At 40.8% G+C, this 18,234-nt stretch overlaps 1 protein-coding gene across 1 annotated transcript; it reads left to right on the top strand.

The window, feature by feature from the left end:
* Window positions 1–1,109: 1,109 nt before the first annotated feature.
* LOC127918290 (hepatic lectin-like) lies at window positions 1,110–16,642 on the top strand (the record flags this gene model as incomplete). The annotated part of the gene is made up of 7 exons (XM_052501577.1): window positions 1,110–1,263; window positions 2,322–2,390; window positions 2,672–2,734; window positions 6,941–7,042; window positions 7,725–7,894; window positions 8,189–8,316; window positions 10,097–16,642. Coding segments are annotated over 7 exons (882 nt in total), but the record flags the coding sequence as incomplete, so codon positions are not given.
* Window positions 16,643–18,234: the final 1,592 nt, after the last annotated feature.

Here is an 18,234-nt window from a genome sequence, read left to right as displayed (position 1 = left end):
TTAAAATAAATAAATAAATAAAACATAACTAGCATTAAAAAAAAAATAAAAAAATTAAAAAATTAAAAAGAACAAATTCTCTACTTCCTGTTTGCGTAGTCTTTCTAAGTACCAGAAATCTCCACTAGGGGGCTAATAACACCATGGAACACAATGAAAATACATTTTAACCATTGTACTAAAATAATCTGTTACCTTCTAACAGGATGGCAGCACAGTGAGACTGGTAAAATAAATTGTAAAATAAATTGCCTACATTTCTACAAATATTAATACCTAATTATGGAAATTAAGAAACAGGATTTTTAAAGTATATATATACTGTTTAAATGGGGGATACAATCTTCCCAGCTCTGCAGATTCTGCTGTGAGGATTCAGAAATGTTGTGAAATAGCACAGTTACAAATAGAAATCCAACTGGATGGACATCAGAAATAGAGGAAGGACTAAAAACAAACCAAATGTACCTATTGTAAAATAGATTGTGTCTGTAAAATGTGTATAAGATGTAAAAACTGAAGGTAGAAGCCTAAGTATTATTATTTAGTTTACTCCAATTGGGGGACGGGTGGTAGGGTTCGCTGGGAATAATAAAGGTATATTCTAAAAAAAAAGTATGTATGTCTATATAGGTATGTGTATGTATATATGTGTATATTTATGCATATGTGTATGTATATGGGTATATATATATTTACCAAAAAATATATATTTTGGATTGGAAATGATGCAGACAATTACATTGATAGATGCAACAATCTTTCCACAATATTAAACCCCTGGTTCCACAGGAAGAGGGTACTAGGATAATAACCCCTTATTTCTCCTTTCAGGGGATCTGACCTGACCTCAACCCCTACTTTGCCTAATCCACAGATGTCCATCCGCTTCCCCTATAGCAATCCTGTTATCTCCTCCCATCCACCCAACACATTCCAAAGCCATCTGTCTTTCTACAGAGACTCACCACCTCCTGACATAAAATCCAGTCTCTTCCATTTCTTATTCACTATGCGTCTGATCTATCATGTCTTTAATATCTCAATGTTCAAAGTTTACCCCGAATATAACAAACCTTATGACCTTTTAATCTCTGACACCCACTCCTTTTACAGGAAGGGACCCTGGCAATAGTGACTCCACTCCCCCAGTGGGGTCAAAGGCTAAAATCCCTGATGGAGGGTCTGGGAGAGTTCCCGTGGCGACCCTGGTGTGTCTCTGTGTTCTACTGCTCGGCTTGGCTATCACTCTGGCAGTCCTCTGTGAGTATAAAAACATTTCACTGAACCCTGACCCTTTTACACTACTGAACGCTTTCATACTACTGAACCCTTTTACATTACTGAACCCTTTTACATTACTGAACCCTTTTACACTACTGAACCCTTTTACATTACTGAACCCTTTTACATTACTGAACCCTTTTACACTACTGAACCCTTTTACATTACTGAACCCTTTTACACTACTGAACCCTTTTACACTACTGAACCCTTTTACACTACTGAACCCTTTTACACTACTGAACCGAGCTGGACTAGTTATGCATCCACTGGAACTCTGCTGATTCCAAGAACACAGGATGAGATGTTACTATCCTTTGTGCAAGCACTTCCAAGAGTTAATAAACAGTGAGCGTGGTGAAATTTGGGGAGCGCATCGTCAGTAGTGTACCTTTGGTTCCTAGGGTGTTTCGGCCTTTCACACTATACACCCTCCCCAAAGGCGGCCAGCGACAGGGTGATCAATCCTACGCTTGCGTCCCATTCCCAATTAGTCATAGGAGTTGCCTTGTTGTTGATAGCCAACATCCCATGGGACTATGCATGGCAGGGGCGTCCTCCTCCCTGAGTCAAGCATTGTTGACCGCATACCTCCTGGCCCTCTCACTTCGGGGCCCAGCTGGGGTCTTTCCTCTTCATCCAGAGCCACTGACTGCTGCCTTCTGCCGCCTCCGATACAGCTTTGATTGCCGAACGCTGGCTCTGGCCCTTAATTCCCAGGTCTCTAAGCAGTCTGGTTGTAGATGTTGCCACAAAACCTCTGCAGCCCACCTCCACTGGTCGGACTTCTGTGTTCCAGCCATGATGCCGTGCATCGGCATCATTTTACTGAACCCTGACCCTTTTACACTACTGAACCCTTTAACATTACTGAACCCTTTTACACTACTGAACCAAGCTGGACTAGTTATGCATCCACCATAGTTGCTGGCCTGGAACTGCTGAAAATTACAATGTGCAAAGAAAATATCCAAGATAGTGACAAACACAAGAGAAAAACCACAACCCTCCATCTTGTCTTATTGTCTCTGTTCCAGATGCTTCCAACATGACTAGTCTTCAAGCTGAGGGGGCTCGCTTTGCCCAGATGAAAGGGAATCTAACAGGTGAGAATATCAATAATCCAGAGGTCTTTACCATGATCAAACCCTTATAAAAATATTGCAGAGAATCCGTCATATAAACCATTAAGATGCAGTTTGCCTTATGGGGGACTGGCTCAGATGAAAATACTGCAGTTTCACTGTAATAGATCAATAACATATTGTTTCATTTTAATAGGACTATGGTTAGATAATAGGTCATTCTAGCTTGGTTTACTTACTTTATGGTTAGATATGTAAATAAATTCATGTTATTCCTCCATGTGATTTGCTTTTAATAACAGGGAAACTGCATGAACTGCAAGACAGCTATAAGAGACTACAGAATGAGACCCACATCATAACAGGTAGGTAGTCTAGAACAGGACTCAACTGACATGGGACTGATTGGCTGCTGTTCTCCTATTCATATCAGAATATTGTCATAACGTGTCTGTAATTATTGAGGTATTTTGAAAGGCTGGTCATGACACACATCAACACCATCATCCCATACAGCCTAGACCCTCTCCAATTCACAAAAACTGCAGATCCACAGATGACACAATCTCTAATGCATTTCACACTGCCCTCTCCTACCCTGACAAGAGGTTAAATAACTAGGTGAAATTGCTATACATAGACTACAGCTCAACACCATAGTCCCCTCCAAGATCATCACCAAGCTAAGGACCCTGGGTCTGAACACCTCTCTCTGCAACTGGATCCTTTACAGACTGGCCCCAGGTTGTGAGGGTAGGCAACAACACATTCACAACACTGACATTCAACATGTAGGCCCCTCAGGGGTGTGTGCTTAGTCCCCTCATGTACTCCCTGTTCACCCACGACTGCGTGGCCATGCACGACTCCAACACCATCATCAAGTTTGCTGATGAAACGATGGTGCTAGGCCTGATCACCGAAAGTGACAAGTCAGCATGGAGGAGGTCAGAGATGTGGCAGTGTGGTGCCAGGACAACAACCTCTCCCTCAACATCCTTAAGACCAGTGAGCTGATCGTGGACTATAGGAGAAAGAGGGGAGACAGGGCTGTTGTGGAGTTGGTCGAGAGCTCCAAGTTCCTTGGCGTCCACATCACTAAGGATTTAACATGGTCCACACACCTCAGCACAGTTGTGAGGATGGCAAGGCAGCGTCTCTTCCCCCTCGTGAGTCTGAAAAGATTTTTCATGGTCCCTCGGATCCTCGTAAAGTTCTACAGCTGCACCAGAGAGCATCTTGACTTACTGGATCACCACTTGGCATGGCAAATGCACCAACCTTGACCGCAAAGTGCTACGGAGGGTGTTGCGGACAGCCCAGTACATCATTGGGGCGGAGCTCCCTGCCATCCAGGACCTTTATATCATGCGGTCAGATAATGTCCCCGAAAAATGCCAAAGACTCCAGTTACCCAAGCCATGTTCTCTCTCCTACAATCTAGCAAACGGTACCGGGGCATCGACCATAAGACTGCTAAATAGTCTGACTGCTAAATAATCACTTAATGGTACCCAAAACTATCTGCACTGACTATATCTTGCACTGACCCTACGCACACTCACCAGACTATATACAACCATATACACTCACTCACACATACTACATTGACACTCCTACACAAAACCCACACACATTCACATATGCTACACACACACACACACACACGCACACGCACACACTTGTATTCTCATAATTTGCTACTGTTGTCCTTTATTTAATTCTTATTATGATCTATCCCGATGCCTAGTCACTTTACCCTGCCTTCCTATCTACCTCAAATACCTCTGCACATTGATCTGGTACTGGTACTCCCTGTATATAGCCTCACATTGATCTGTTACTGGTACTCCCTGTACAGTATATAGCCTCACATTGATCTGGCACTGGTACTCCCTGTATATAGCCTCACATTGATCTGTTACTGGTACTCCTGTACAGTATATAGCCTCACATTGATCTGTTACTGGTACTCCCTGTACAGTATATAGCCTCACATTGATCTGGCACTGGTACTCCTGTATATAGCCTCACATTGATCTGTTACTGGTACTCCCTGTACAGTATATAGCCTCACATTGATCTGTTACTGGTACTCCTGTACAGTATATAGCCTCACATTGATCTGGCACTGGTACTCCCTGTATATAGCCTCACATTGATCTGTTACTGGTACTCCCTGTACAGTATATAGCCTCACATTGATCTGGCACTGGTACTCCCTGTATATAGCCTCACATTGATCTGTTACTGGTACTCCCTGTACAGTATATAGCCTCACATTGATCTGGCACTGGTACTCCCTGTATATAGTCTCACATTGATCTGTTACTGGTACTCCCTGTACAGTATATAGCCTCACATTGATCTGGTACTGCTTGTATATAGACTCACATTGATATGGTACTGGTACTCCTGTATATAGCCTCACATTGTTCTGGTACTGGTACTCCTGTATATAGCCTCACATTGATCTGGTACTGGTACTCCCTGTATATAGCCTCACATTGATCTGTTACTGGTACTCCCTGTACAGTATATAGCCTCACATTGATCTGGCACTGGTACTCCCTGTATATAGTCTCACATTGATCTGTTACTGGTACTCCCTGTACAGTATATAGCCTCACATTGATCTGGTACTGCTTGTATATAGACTCACATTGATATGGTACTGGTACTCCCTGTATATAGCCTCACATTGTTCTGGTACTGGTACTCCCTGTATATAGCCTCACATTGATCTGGTACTGGTACTCCCTGTATATAGCCTCACATTGATCTGGTACTCTGTATATAGCCTCACATTGATCTGGTACTCCTGTATATAGCCTCACATTGATCTGGTACTGGCCTACTGGTACTGGTACTCCCTGTATATAGCCTCACATTGATCTGGTACTGGTACTCCCTGTATATAGCCTCACATTGATCTGGTACTCCTGTATATAGCCTCACATTGTTCTGGTACTGGTACTCCCTGTATATAGCCTCACATTGATCTGGTACTGGTACTCCTGTATATAGCCTCACATTGATCTGGTACTGGTACTCCCTGTATATAGCCTCACATTGATCTGGTACTGGTACTCCTGTATATAGCCTCACATTGATCTGGTACTGGTACTCCTTTATATAGCCTCACATTGATCTGGTACTGGTACTCCCTGTATATAGCCTCACATTGATCTGGTACTCCTTGTATATAGCCTCACATTGATCTGGTACTGGTACTCCTGTATATAGCCTCACATTGATCTGGTACTGGTACTCCGTGTATATAGCCTCACATTGATCTGGTACTGGTACTCCTGTATATAGCCTCACATTGATCTGGTACTGGTACTCCTTGTATATAGCCTCACATTGATCTGGTACTGGTACTCCCTGTATATAGCCTCACATTGATCTGGTACTGGTACTCCCTGTATATAGCCTCACATTGATCTGGTACTGGTACTCCTTGTATATAGCCTCACATTGATCTGGTACTGGTACTCCCTGTATATAGCCTCACATTGATCTGGTACTGGTTCTCCCTGTATATACTGTATATAGCCTCACATTGATCTGGAACTGGTACTCCTTGTATATAGCCTCACATTGATCTGGTACTGGTACTCCTTGTATATAGCCTCACATTGATCTGGTACTGGTACTCCTGTATATAGCCTCACATTGATCTGGTACTGGTACTCCCTGTATATAGCCTCACATTGATCTGGTACTGGTACTCCCTGTATATAGCCTCACATTGATCTGGTACTGGTACTCCTTGTATATAGCCTCACATTGATCTGGTACTGGTACTCCCTGTATATAGCCTCACATTGATCTGGTACTGGTACTCCCTGTATATACTGTATATAGCCTCACATTGATCTGGAACTGGTACTCCTTGTATATAGCCTCACATTGATCTGGTACTGGTACTCCCTGTATATAGCCTCACATTGATCTGGTACTGGTACTCCCTGTATATACTGTATATAGCCTCACATTGATCTGGAACTGGTACTCCTTGTATATAGCCTCACATTGATCTGGTACTGGTACTCCTTGTATATAGCTCCATTCTTGTGTATTTTATTTTATTCCTCTTGTGCTACTATTTAAACTCTGCATTTCAGGGAAGGGCTCCTACAAGCATTTTATGGTAAAGTTTTCACCAGTTGTATTCGGCGCATGTGACAAATAACATTGGATTTCATTTGATAAACTAATGTGAAGTGTTAAATGGGAAGTTTTAACTCAAACTTCTCATTTCAATATACATTTCCATGTTATCAAGATTAGGATTTACACTGCAGTAGTATTGTTCCCCAAAACATGTTGTTTGAATATTGTATATGTTATTATTGTACTGTATAAGAGGAAGGACAGGTTTTTTTTCTTGACCAGGAAAAAGTCCTGACCCTAATGAGTTAGTCATATGAGTTTGGTGAAGTGCCTTGGAAAGTAATTGTGTACTTCAAATGTTGTGTTTGCCATTTACATTCCTTTGTAATATGGCCATAATTCAACAGTAATACACTGTCTTCTAATTTAATGTAAATATCTTCTGTTCTTAGTCCAGGAAGAGATGTTCTCCTCAGGTCTTCGAGACTGTGAGGCCAACCTGACTAGGGTCAAAGATCTCCTGGCAACCATCCAAGTTCAGTTCAATCATTCCCGTGTACTGTGGTTGTGACGAGATGGATTACAACTACCGATGAGATGTACACATAAAAATAAGAATGTAATCATAGAATAGAATGAATCATGGATTCATGGAATAGCATTGAACTACTGCAAGAGTTTCGACTTAAGTTTTGAAGCCAGATGTGACTCAGAGTCAGATCTAATTGTTTGATGCCATTCTATTTACTCCTTGCAAGCCATTATTATGAGCCATCCTCCCCCAGCAGCTACCACTGCTTTTGACCAAACATATCAGCTCTTTTGCTGATAATTGGGCAGAAGATCAGAAATGTGCTGTCTGTGTAAATACAGCCTGTGTGAAAGAGGGGATTCCAATGGAATATGTGAACTCTGGGTTCATTTATTCACGTTCTGTCTCTCAGGCCATGTTTATACAGGCAGCCCAATTCTGATATTTAGCTAAATTACTGTCAAAAGACCTGATTGCTCAAAATACCAATAATTGGGCAAAAGATAAGAATTGGGCTGTCTGTGTAAATGCTGAATGTCATTGATTCTCTTTCCAGTTATCTCCTTTCTCATTTGGTTAACTCTCCCTTAGCTCACAACTCTTGTGCTCTCTTAAAGGGGCACACACACATTTAATAAGAACATCACAAGATATATAAATGAAAGTTATCACATTTCAATTCTGTTATCTCTTTTCTCTTCTAGGGAATCAGAAGGAATGTAATGCTGATACAAAATCATGTTCACCTGGCTGGGAGTTCTATAATGGATCATGCTACTACTTCTCTATAGGCAAACTGACCTGGGAACAGAGTCAGCATGCCTGCATCCGTGACGGAGGACACCTGGTCATTGTAGAGAGTCAGCAGGAGCAGGTAAGATTGGAGGTGCAGTAATGAATTGCGACATGACTCTCAAATAAAGTGCAGACTTCAGGTTAGGACACGGCTTTGTGTGATAAATAAGCATACAGATTAAGCATACTTGCAAATATGGAGATTTACAGTTAGCTGGTGTTCTAAAGTGTTTCCATTCCCCTTTAAAATTTGAGTTCAAGAGCCAGCTGTAGTTTTAATTATCTAGATCTAATATTTGAAAGATATTCTACTGGTGTCTTTCTCTGCAACATCTGTCTATTGTTTGACTAACATAAGTTGTCTCCTTCATAGGAGTTTATAATCAAAAGATTTGTGAGAAGCACTGATTTTGATAACAGCCCCTGGATTGGACTGACAGACAAGAAGCAAGAGGGAGTGTGGGTCTGGATGGACAATACAACTCTTGATGACAGCATCAAGTAAGGCCATACAACATAACACTTACAACACGCACACACACATCTACACACATTTGTACACTCAAGTACACAATAACACATTCCCACGTAACCATAGAATAATAGTCTATATGTGTTTCCTTCTGTGGACACATACAGTAGCTTGCGAAACTATCACTCCCCTTGTCATTTTTCCTATTTTGTTGCATTACAACCTGGAATTAAAATATATTTTTGGGGAGTTTGTATCATTTGATTTACACAACATGCCTACCACTTTGAAGATGCAAATGATATTTTATTGTGAAACAAACAAGATGTAACACAGAACACTAAACTTGAGCGTGCATAACTATTCACCCCCAAAGTCAATACTTTGTAGAGCCACCTTTTGCAGCAATTAAGGCTTCAATTCTTGTGAGGTATGTCTCTATAAACTTGGCACATCTAGCCACTAGGATTTTTGCCCATTCTTCAAGGCAAAACTGCTTCAGCTCCTTCAAATTGGATGGGTTCCGCTGGTGTACAGCAATCTTTAAGTCATACCACAGATTCTCAATTGGATTGAGGTCTGGGCTTTGACTAGGCCATTCCAAGACATTAAAATGTTTCCCCTTAAACCACTTGAGAGTTGCTTTAGCAGTATGCTTAGGGTCATTGTCCTGCTGGAAGGTGAACTTCCAGTCTCAAATCTCTGGAAGACTGAAACAGGTTTCCCTCAATTTCCTTGTATTTAGCGCACTCCATCATTCCTTCAATTCTGGCCAGTTTCCCTGTCCCTGCAGATGAAAAACATCCCCACAGCATGATGTTGCCACCACCATGCTTCACTGTGGGGATGGTGTTCTCTGGGTGATGCGAGGTGTTGTGGTTGTCCCAGACATAGCGTTTTCCTTAATTGCCAAAAAGCAACATTTTTGTCTCATCTGGACAGAGTACATTCTTCCATATGTTTGGGGAGTCTCCCAAATGCCTTTTGGTGAACACCAAACGTGTTTGCTTATTTATTTCTTTAAGCAATGGCTTTTTTCTGACCACTCTTCCGTAAAGCCCAGGTCTGTGGAGTATACAGCTTAAAGTGGTCCTATGGAGAGATACTCAAATCTCCGCTGTGGAGCATTGCAGCTCCTTCAGGGTTATCTTTGGTCTCTTTGCTGCCTCTCTGATTAATGCCTGGTCCATGAGTTTTGGTGGGCAGCCATTTCTTGGCAGGTTTGTTATTGTGCCATATTCTTTCCATTTTTTAATAATGGATTTAATGGTGCTCCGTGAGATGTTCAAAGTTTCAGATATTTTTTTATAACCCAACCCTGATCTGTAGTTCTCCACAACTTTGTCCCTGACCTGTTTGGAGAGCTCCATGGTCTTCAAGGTGCTGCTTGCTTGGTGGTGCCACTTGCTTAGTGGTGTTGCAGACTCTGGGACTCTTTCAGAACAGGTTTATATATATATATATACTGAGACCATGTGACACTTAGATTGCACACAGGTGGACTTTATTTAACTAGTTATGTGACGTCTGAACGTAATTGATTGCACCAGATCTTATTTAGGAGCTTCATAGCAAAGGGGTGAATACATATGCACGCACGCACCGCTTTTCCAGGTTTTTTTAATATTTTTTTAACAAATAATTGTTTTCACTTCACCAATTTGGACTATTCTGTGTATGTCCATTACATGAAATCCAAATAGAAATCTATTTAAATGACAACAAAATAGGAAAAACGCCAAGGCGGATAAATACTTTTGCAAGGCACTGTACAGTATGGAGTAATGGTGTCCCTCCTCCCTGTTGTAGGTTCTGGGACCCAAACACTGAAACATTTTCAAGCCGTCCAGAACCAAATAACTGGGCGCCAGGTGAAGACTGTGCCCGAATGGGTCAAATATGTTCCAGTCGGATCAAATGTTGGTTTGACTTTTCATGTGACCAACCATGTCGGAGAATCTGTGAGAGTCGTGCAGCCTGTGAGAGACCTGCAGCCACTTCATAGTGCTGCCAAATTGAATGTATTGAATTAGTAACCAGCACAAGGTACTGCATTGTAGGGCAGTATAAAGGACCAGTTTCCCAGACACAGATTAAACCTAGTCCTGGACTAAGAAGCATATTCAAGAGAGATTCTCCATTCAAAGTGTTTCTTAGTCCAGGACTAGGGATTAATATGTGTCCAGGAAACCGATCTGTAATGTCTAATTTGGATTCATGGAGAGTACTAGCCATACAATGAATATACCAAGCACTGGAGTTGCACCCCCACCCTCCCTTTTGCCCTCAGAACAGCCTCAATTCATCAGGGTGTGGACTCTACAAGGTGTCGAAAGCGTTCCACAGGGATGTTGGCCCATGTTGACTACAAAGCTTCCCAAAGTTGTGTCAAGTTGGCTGGATGTCCTTTGGGTGGTGGACCATTGTCAACACAAACAATACAAAAAACAGCAGCGTTGCATTTCCTGACACAATCCAGTGTGCTTGGCACGTACTACCATAACCTGTTAAAAGACACTTAAAACTTGTCTTGCCCATTCATCCTCTGAATGGCACACATAAACAATCCATGTCTCAATTGTCTCAAGGCTTAAAATCGAAGTGACATCAAAAAGAAATCATGGAGTTGCAAAGAAAAAAAAACATATCTCAGACTGGCCAATTAAAAATAAAAGATTAAAAAACACAGACACTGGACAGAGGAACTCTGCCTAGAAGGCCTGCATCCCGGAGTTGCCTCTTCACTTTTGACGTTGACTGGTGTTTCGCGCATACTATTTAAAAGTTCTTAAGGATTTTAAGGCTATTCCATGCGAAAAATTGCCAAGAAACTGAAGATCTCGTACAACGCAGAACAGTGCAAACTGGCCCTAACCAGAATAGAAAGCGGAGTGAGAGACTCCAGTGCACAACTGAGAAAGAGGACAAGTACATTAATGTCTAGTTTGAGAAACAGACGCTTCACAAGTCCTGAACTCGCCTACCATTAAGTGCTAAGTTATTCAGTTATATTCAGATATTCAGGAGTAACATTAAAACAGAGTAATATGCCCCACCAACATTAAACAATTATACAGAAAACACTCAAATTGCTGAATCCAGTAAATGAAATCAATGATGACCGAATAGTCAGATTAACTGATAACTAAACTAGAAGTGCAGATGTCATTATTTTGCAAAGTGTGTAGATATATAGGTAATTCATCTGTGGGGGACATCTGAGAATGCGACTGTACAGACTTGTTAGTGCAGCAGAAAGATCAGCGTACCCCAAATGTAGAGGTTGTGAGTTTCAAATCCCAGGTGGGGTCATATTGAAGTGATCATGTCAAATGTACAGCATGTCACTCACCTTAAAACTCATACACCATCTAATTACATACTTTGCAAAAAAGACTCATGTGAAATGTGCGATTTCACATGAAAATCACATTTTCACATGTGAAATAGCTGTTTTCACATGTTAAGCTGACATTTTCACATCTTGAAACCATATGTTCACATGTAATAACTTATTAAATGCACGTTAACACTACCTTTTCACAAAAATCACGGTTCCACCTCACGTGAAAATAGAATTGCATTTTCACACTTGAAAAAAAAATCACATTTGAAAATCAAAATATGCTGTTTTAGTTGTGAAAATGTTTTCACATGTAGTTTCATGGTATCACATTGAAATGTTGTATCCCCATGTTGTCACATTTATTTCACAAGATCATGTTTTCACGTGCTAAAATAGTTTCACATGTGTAGTTTAATGTTATCACATGTCGCTTTTACATGTCGTCACATGCCAGCAGCAAACCACCCTTAATCCCACTGTGCTGGCTTGCCTCTGAAGCTGAGCAGGGTCGGGCCTGGTCTGTCTCTGGATGGGAGACTGCTGGAATTGATGTTGGAGGGTCAGTAGGGGCCACTCTGGTCAAAGGAGATACCAGAGCAGTCTAGGTGACATTACCCTGCTTTGGGTGCTGTCTTATTGATAGGAAGTTAAATGGTTGTCCTGACTCTCTGTGGTTATTAAAAATCCCATGTCACTTATTATAAGACTAGGGATGTTAACCCTGGTGTCATGGCAACATTCCCAACCTGGCCCCCTTCCATCACATCCACCTAATCATCCCCCTCATTACTAGTTGGCATAATACAGTGTCTTCAGAAAGTATTCACACCCCTTGACTTTTCCACATGTTGTTGTGTTACAGCCTGAATTTCAATTTGATTACATTGAGATGCTTTGTCACTTTGTCACTGGCCTAAACACAATACCCCATAATGTAAAATGGAATTATGTTTTTCAAAATGTTTACAAATTAATATAAAATGGAAAGCAGACATTTCTTGAGTCAACCCCTTTGTTATGGCAAGCTTAATAAGTTCAGGAGTGAATTGTGTTTAACAAGTCACGTAATAAATTGCATGGACTCACTCTGTGTGCAATGATAGTTTTTAACATGATTTGTGAATGACTACCTCATCTCTGTACCCCGATAAACAATTATCTCCAAGGTCCCTCAATTGGGAAGTGAATTTCAAACACAGATTCCACCCGAAAGACCAGGTTTCCAATGCATCTTAAAGAGGGGCACCCATTGGTAGGCAAAATAAAAAGAAACAGACTTGAGTATCTGTTTGAGCTTGGTGAAGTTGGTAACTACACCTTGTCACTAGAATGATTCAGGTGTCTGTCACGACTCCTACCGAAGGTGCTTGGCTGTCCTCATCACCGGTCTACTCGCTGCCACCGATCCCTTTTCTGTTGGTTTTGTCTAATTAGTTACACCTGTTTCTTGTTTACATTTAGTTGGGCTATTTAAGCTGGTCTGCCCGCCTGCTCTTTGTGCGGGCTTATTTTTCCCACTGTGTTTGTGTGTGGTAGTGTATTGGTAGCGTGTTTCGTTTTGGGGTTTTACCTCTGGACTTGTTAGGTCCTGGTTTTGGGTATCGTGTTTGTTGCGCCCTGGCGCGCACGATTTTCCCCATGCCTAAACAAAGCACTACTCAGTACTTTCTGCATCCTGCACCTGACTCCGCACCCACTACGTTTATGTGTGTCACAGTGTCCTTCCTCACTAACTGCCAGAGAGGAAGGAAACTTCTCAGGGATTTCACCATGAGGCCAATGGAGACTTTTTAAAACAGTTGGCGTTAAATGGCTGTGATAGGAGAAAACTGAGGATCGATCAACAACATTGTAGTTACTCCACAATACTAACCTAATTGACAGAGTGAAAAGAAGGAAGCTTGTACAGAATACAAATATTCCAAAACATGCATCCTGTTTGCAGCAACGCACTGAAGTATCGCAAAGCAATACACTTTTTGTATTGAATACAGAGTGTTATGGTTGAAGCAAATATAATACAGTATGTTAATAATGAGTACCACTCTTCATATTTTCAGGTGGTGACAGCATCATGTTATGGGTATGCTTGCAATCGAGGACTGGGGATTTTTTCAGGATAAAAAAAACAGAGCTAAGCACAGACAAAATCCTAGAGAAAACCTGGTTGTCTGCTTTCCACCAGACACTGGGAGATAAATTCACCTTCCAGCAGGACAATAACCTAAAACACAATGCCACATCTACAATGGAGTTGCTTACCACGAAGATAGTCAATGTTCTTGAGTGGCAGATATACAGTTTTGACTTAACTCTACTGAAAATAAATGGTAAGACCTGAAAATGGTTGTCAAGCAATGATCAACAACCAATTTGACAGAGCTTGAATCATTTGAAAAATAATAATGGGCAAATATTGCACAGTCCAGGTGTGGAAAGCTCTTAGAGACTTACCCAGAAAAACTCACAGCTGTTATCGCTATCAAAGTTGATTCTATAAAGTAGTGACTCAGGGGTGTGAATGCTTTTAATGTTCAATACATTTGCAAACATTTCTAAAATCGTTTTCACTTTGTCATTATGGGTATTGTGTGTAGATGGGTGAGAAAAATACATATTTTAATACATCTTGAATTCAGGCTGTAAACACAACAAAATGTGAAATTAGTCAACAGGTATGAATACTTTCTGAAGGCACTCTCTCCTCACCTCTCCACCTAATAGTTGATGTGTGGTGAGAGTTCTGACACACAAATGGTTGTCTTGCATCATCCAGGTGGGTGCAACACATTGCTGGTGGAAGAGGTGAGTTTCCCCTACTATGTAAAGCACTTTGAGTACCTCAGTTGGTTAAAAAGCGCTAAATAAACACAAAACATAACACAAAATATACTGTTATACTGTTATTATGTTAACAATGTCAGTGTAAACAAACAATGTACATGAATGAATTTCCCTAGCAACATTCCTCAGCTGTATACCACAACAAGTGGCAGGGTGGCCGTTTTGTGGTAGTGTCAATTACAGACTGCAGCTTTAAATGGTCCCTGATTTACCATGTCCTGCAATCCCACTTTAGTACCATTTACTAATAATCATATGCCCTGTTTAATCAATTAAGGATAAAACAAACGATCTAAAGCATTTAAACTTTCAGAATTTATATTATTGTCTTATTCCTTTTTTCCATCAAAGGTGTAGTAAATCAGGTAATTAGTGTTCATACACAAACACACTCACTCAGTACTTACAGAGTAACACACAGAGCAAGGTGGACTCCATTCTGTCCTGACGATGATCTCTGAACTACAGTTCTTCTGACAAATCCCTCTACTTTACTACGGGAATAAATATCACTGATTTACAAAAATATTGGAACAAAGTTGTCTAATGAAGCCAAACAATTTAACGGAAACCCCGAGGGTTTAAATGAGATTTTTCTCTGAATAGAAACACCATAATATTAATCAAATCAAATCAAATTTATTCATATAGCACTTCGTACATCAGCTGATATCTCAAAGTGCTGTACAGAAACCCAGCCTAAAACCCCAAACAGCAAGCAATGCAGGTGTAGAAGCACGGTGGCTAGGAAAAACTCCCTAGAAAGGCCAAAACCTAGGAAGAAACCTAGAGAGGAACCAGGCTATGTGGGGTGGCCAGTCCTCTTCTGGCTGTGCCGGGTGAAGATTATAACAGAACATGGCCAAGATGTTCAAATGTTCATAAATGACCAGCATGGTCGAATAATAGTAAGGCAGAACAGTTGAAACTGGAGCAGCAGCATGGCCAGGTGGACTGGGGACGGCAAGGAGTCATCATGTCAGGTAGTCCTGGGACATGGTCCTAGGTCCTAGGGCTCAATCAAATTAATTAAGCCACATTTCTTAAAATCAATCCCATTTACTATGTTATTACAAATAAGGTTTTAAATTCTCCGGTAATGCCAATATGGAATACTATCAAATGCTTCTCAAAGATGCCCTCTGGTGGTCAAACTAGTGTAACCGGTGTGAAATTGCTAGCCAGTTAGTGGGGTGCGCGCTAATAGTGCTTCAATCAGTGATGTCACTCGCTCTGAGACCTTGAACTAGTTGTTTCTTTTGTGGAGAGATGGGTAACGATGCTTCGTTGGAGGCAGTTGTTGATGTGTGCAGAGCGTCCCTGGTTCAAGCCCAGCGAGGAGAGGGAAGGAAGCTACACTGTTACTTTAGCATTAATTAACAGATAAAATGGCTGACAAATAGTCAACGTTCCACAGAATGCTGCAGCAACCCGCAAGGTGTGCCGCAGTATGACACAACCTTTAAAGGAGGAACCACTATATCCATCTCTGGCTATACCAGACAAAGCCATGGCAAATTGGGTTTCCAGAACTGCAGCCACATTTGAGCTATTTTCCACAGGTCAAACGCTTTTGCTTTTAGCCATAATTGACTGCCAAATCTCTGTAGTTCCTCCACATAAGCAGCTGGAAGTGGCAGATACGTTTTATAGTTATATTTGTAAACATGAATTGTCTGCGTATTAATAATTAGACATACAGTATGTATAAAAGAAGAAACATTATTACATAGTCGGTAGGTTGTTGCTTGATTGATTTATTCATTGAATGATTGGTTTATGTATTTACTTATTGATTGGTCAATTTGATTGATTGGATGGGTTTCCCATTTTCAATTCAGCTGTTTTGTTTACACATTTCCAGCATGTGCAGTGCTACTGTATTCATCTGCATGTTTTCACATTCATTTACAGAAAATAAGACAGTATGCAAAACGCTCTACCGCTAAAGGGGAAATCTGCTGTTGAAATAATAATAATGTGGGCACCCTGCCGCCATTTTGTTTTTTACAATTGCAATGTTTACAAACAATGGAGTTAAACAAGCATATGTTGTATTCTACATGAATCAATAGTTATATACCACTCATTTAAAAGTATGTAGCAATCGCAAATTGCCACTTCAAATATGGATGAAATTAGACCAAAACAAAATAAACATTAAATTATCACAATTCTCTTCTTTGTAACTTCTCCTGTGTTTGCTGTTCAGTATCTGAGTCTATGGGTCAAGTCTTAGTCAATGTAACATCAGGGGTCTTTGAGAGGGATGCAGGGGTAGTTTAGTAGGGTAGTTTATCTCCTTTGTGCAGTACACCGTGTCTGGTTTCTTTAGATTATTTCCTTTGTCCACTGGGTGGTGCTGTGCTGCAGCTGGTATCTGTAGGGTGCTGTAGACTGTTTCTGCCTGTGGGGGGACTGTGGTTCCATCCTCTCTTCTGGTGAAGTGGCCTCTTTGTCCCCTGGATGCCCCTCTTCTCCTTCTGTTGATGCTGGTACTGCTCCTGGTCTGCCTGCAGTAAGGTAGATAGATGTCACCTCAGATCCAGGGGTGTTCTGTGGTTCTGGTCTTCCTGGTATAGCGTTCACTGGGTTGTCAACTTCTGGAACAACGGACTGTTCGAGATGGGTAATCATAACAAGCAAATGGTCATTATTTAAAATGTTTAAAATTCTAAGAGTCTAAAAGTTTGGGCGGTGGGGGAATTGCTTTAACATGGTCATAACATGCATCATTTACAGGAGCTATTTGATTTGGATTTTTAGGACCCGTTTAGGTATCGAAAACAAATATTTATACATGTTATGATAAATTATTGAATTTGGTCTTTAGTCCAAATTCATAGAAACGCATTGAAAAGCACATTCATAAACAGGAGTAAGGTTTTGAAGTGACTGTCATTTATCTAGGAGATACAAGAAATCTTGTACACATTTAACTCTTTTTTTGGGGGTAGGCACAAATTGAGATGCAGCCTGTGCAACAAAAAAAAAGATTTTGATGTGGATATTATTATTATGTTACTTACATTTATGCACCGGTATGTCAATAGACTCTACGGTTGTTTACACATAGATTAATGATGTAGAGGGAACCTTCAGTGACAGTTTTTCTTTAGGGGATCGGTGTCTTCTGGTTGATATGATGCATCCTACACCAACTAAGAATAATCCACCGGTAACAATGCCCACAATGATGCCAACTAGTGATGCTGCAGCGATCCCCTTCTTCTCACCAATACCTGAGATGTCACACCCACACATATAACACACATATACACACAAAAACAGCATCATCCACATTTTTTCTGGAGAAGAATATAACTGCAATGATAAAACTTGGTTGATTTTTTTTTTTAAATGATAGAGGAATTCACAGAAAGCGGAAGTTAGTAAATTAGACTGACAATGAGACACCATGCGTTGTGATTTGGTCTCTGCATTGATGTGATTGTTGACAATACACTGGATAAATCCATTACAACTGGAGACTGTGACCTCACAGAGTGACAGAGAATCTTGGTACAGTGTGTACTGACCTCATCACAGACAGAGAATATCCAGCTTGAACAATTAAACAATTCAGTGTGATGTTACAAAGTCCTGTACTTGTAGTATTTTATTTAGCTTTTATTTAACTAGGCAAGTCAGTTAAGAACCAATTATTTTTACAATGACAGCCTATCAGGGAACAGTGAGTTAACTCAAATCAAATCAAATTTATTTATATAGCCCTTCGAACATCAGCTGATATCTC

This window comes from Oncorhynchus keta, unplaced genomic scaffold, assembly GCF_023373465.1.
Source record: "Oncorhynchus keta strain PuntledgeMale-10-30-2019 unplaced genomic scaffold, Oket_V2 Un_contig_13944_pilon_pilon, whole genome shotgun sequence".
Lineage (NCBI taxonomy): Eukaryota > Metazoa > Chordata > Actinopteri > Salmoniformes > Salmonidae > Oncorhynchus > Oncorhynchus keta.
The sequence above is the reverse complement of the archived record's forward strand: the minus strand, read 5'-3'. Positions and strand labels throughout refer to the sequence as shown.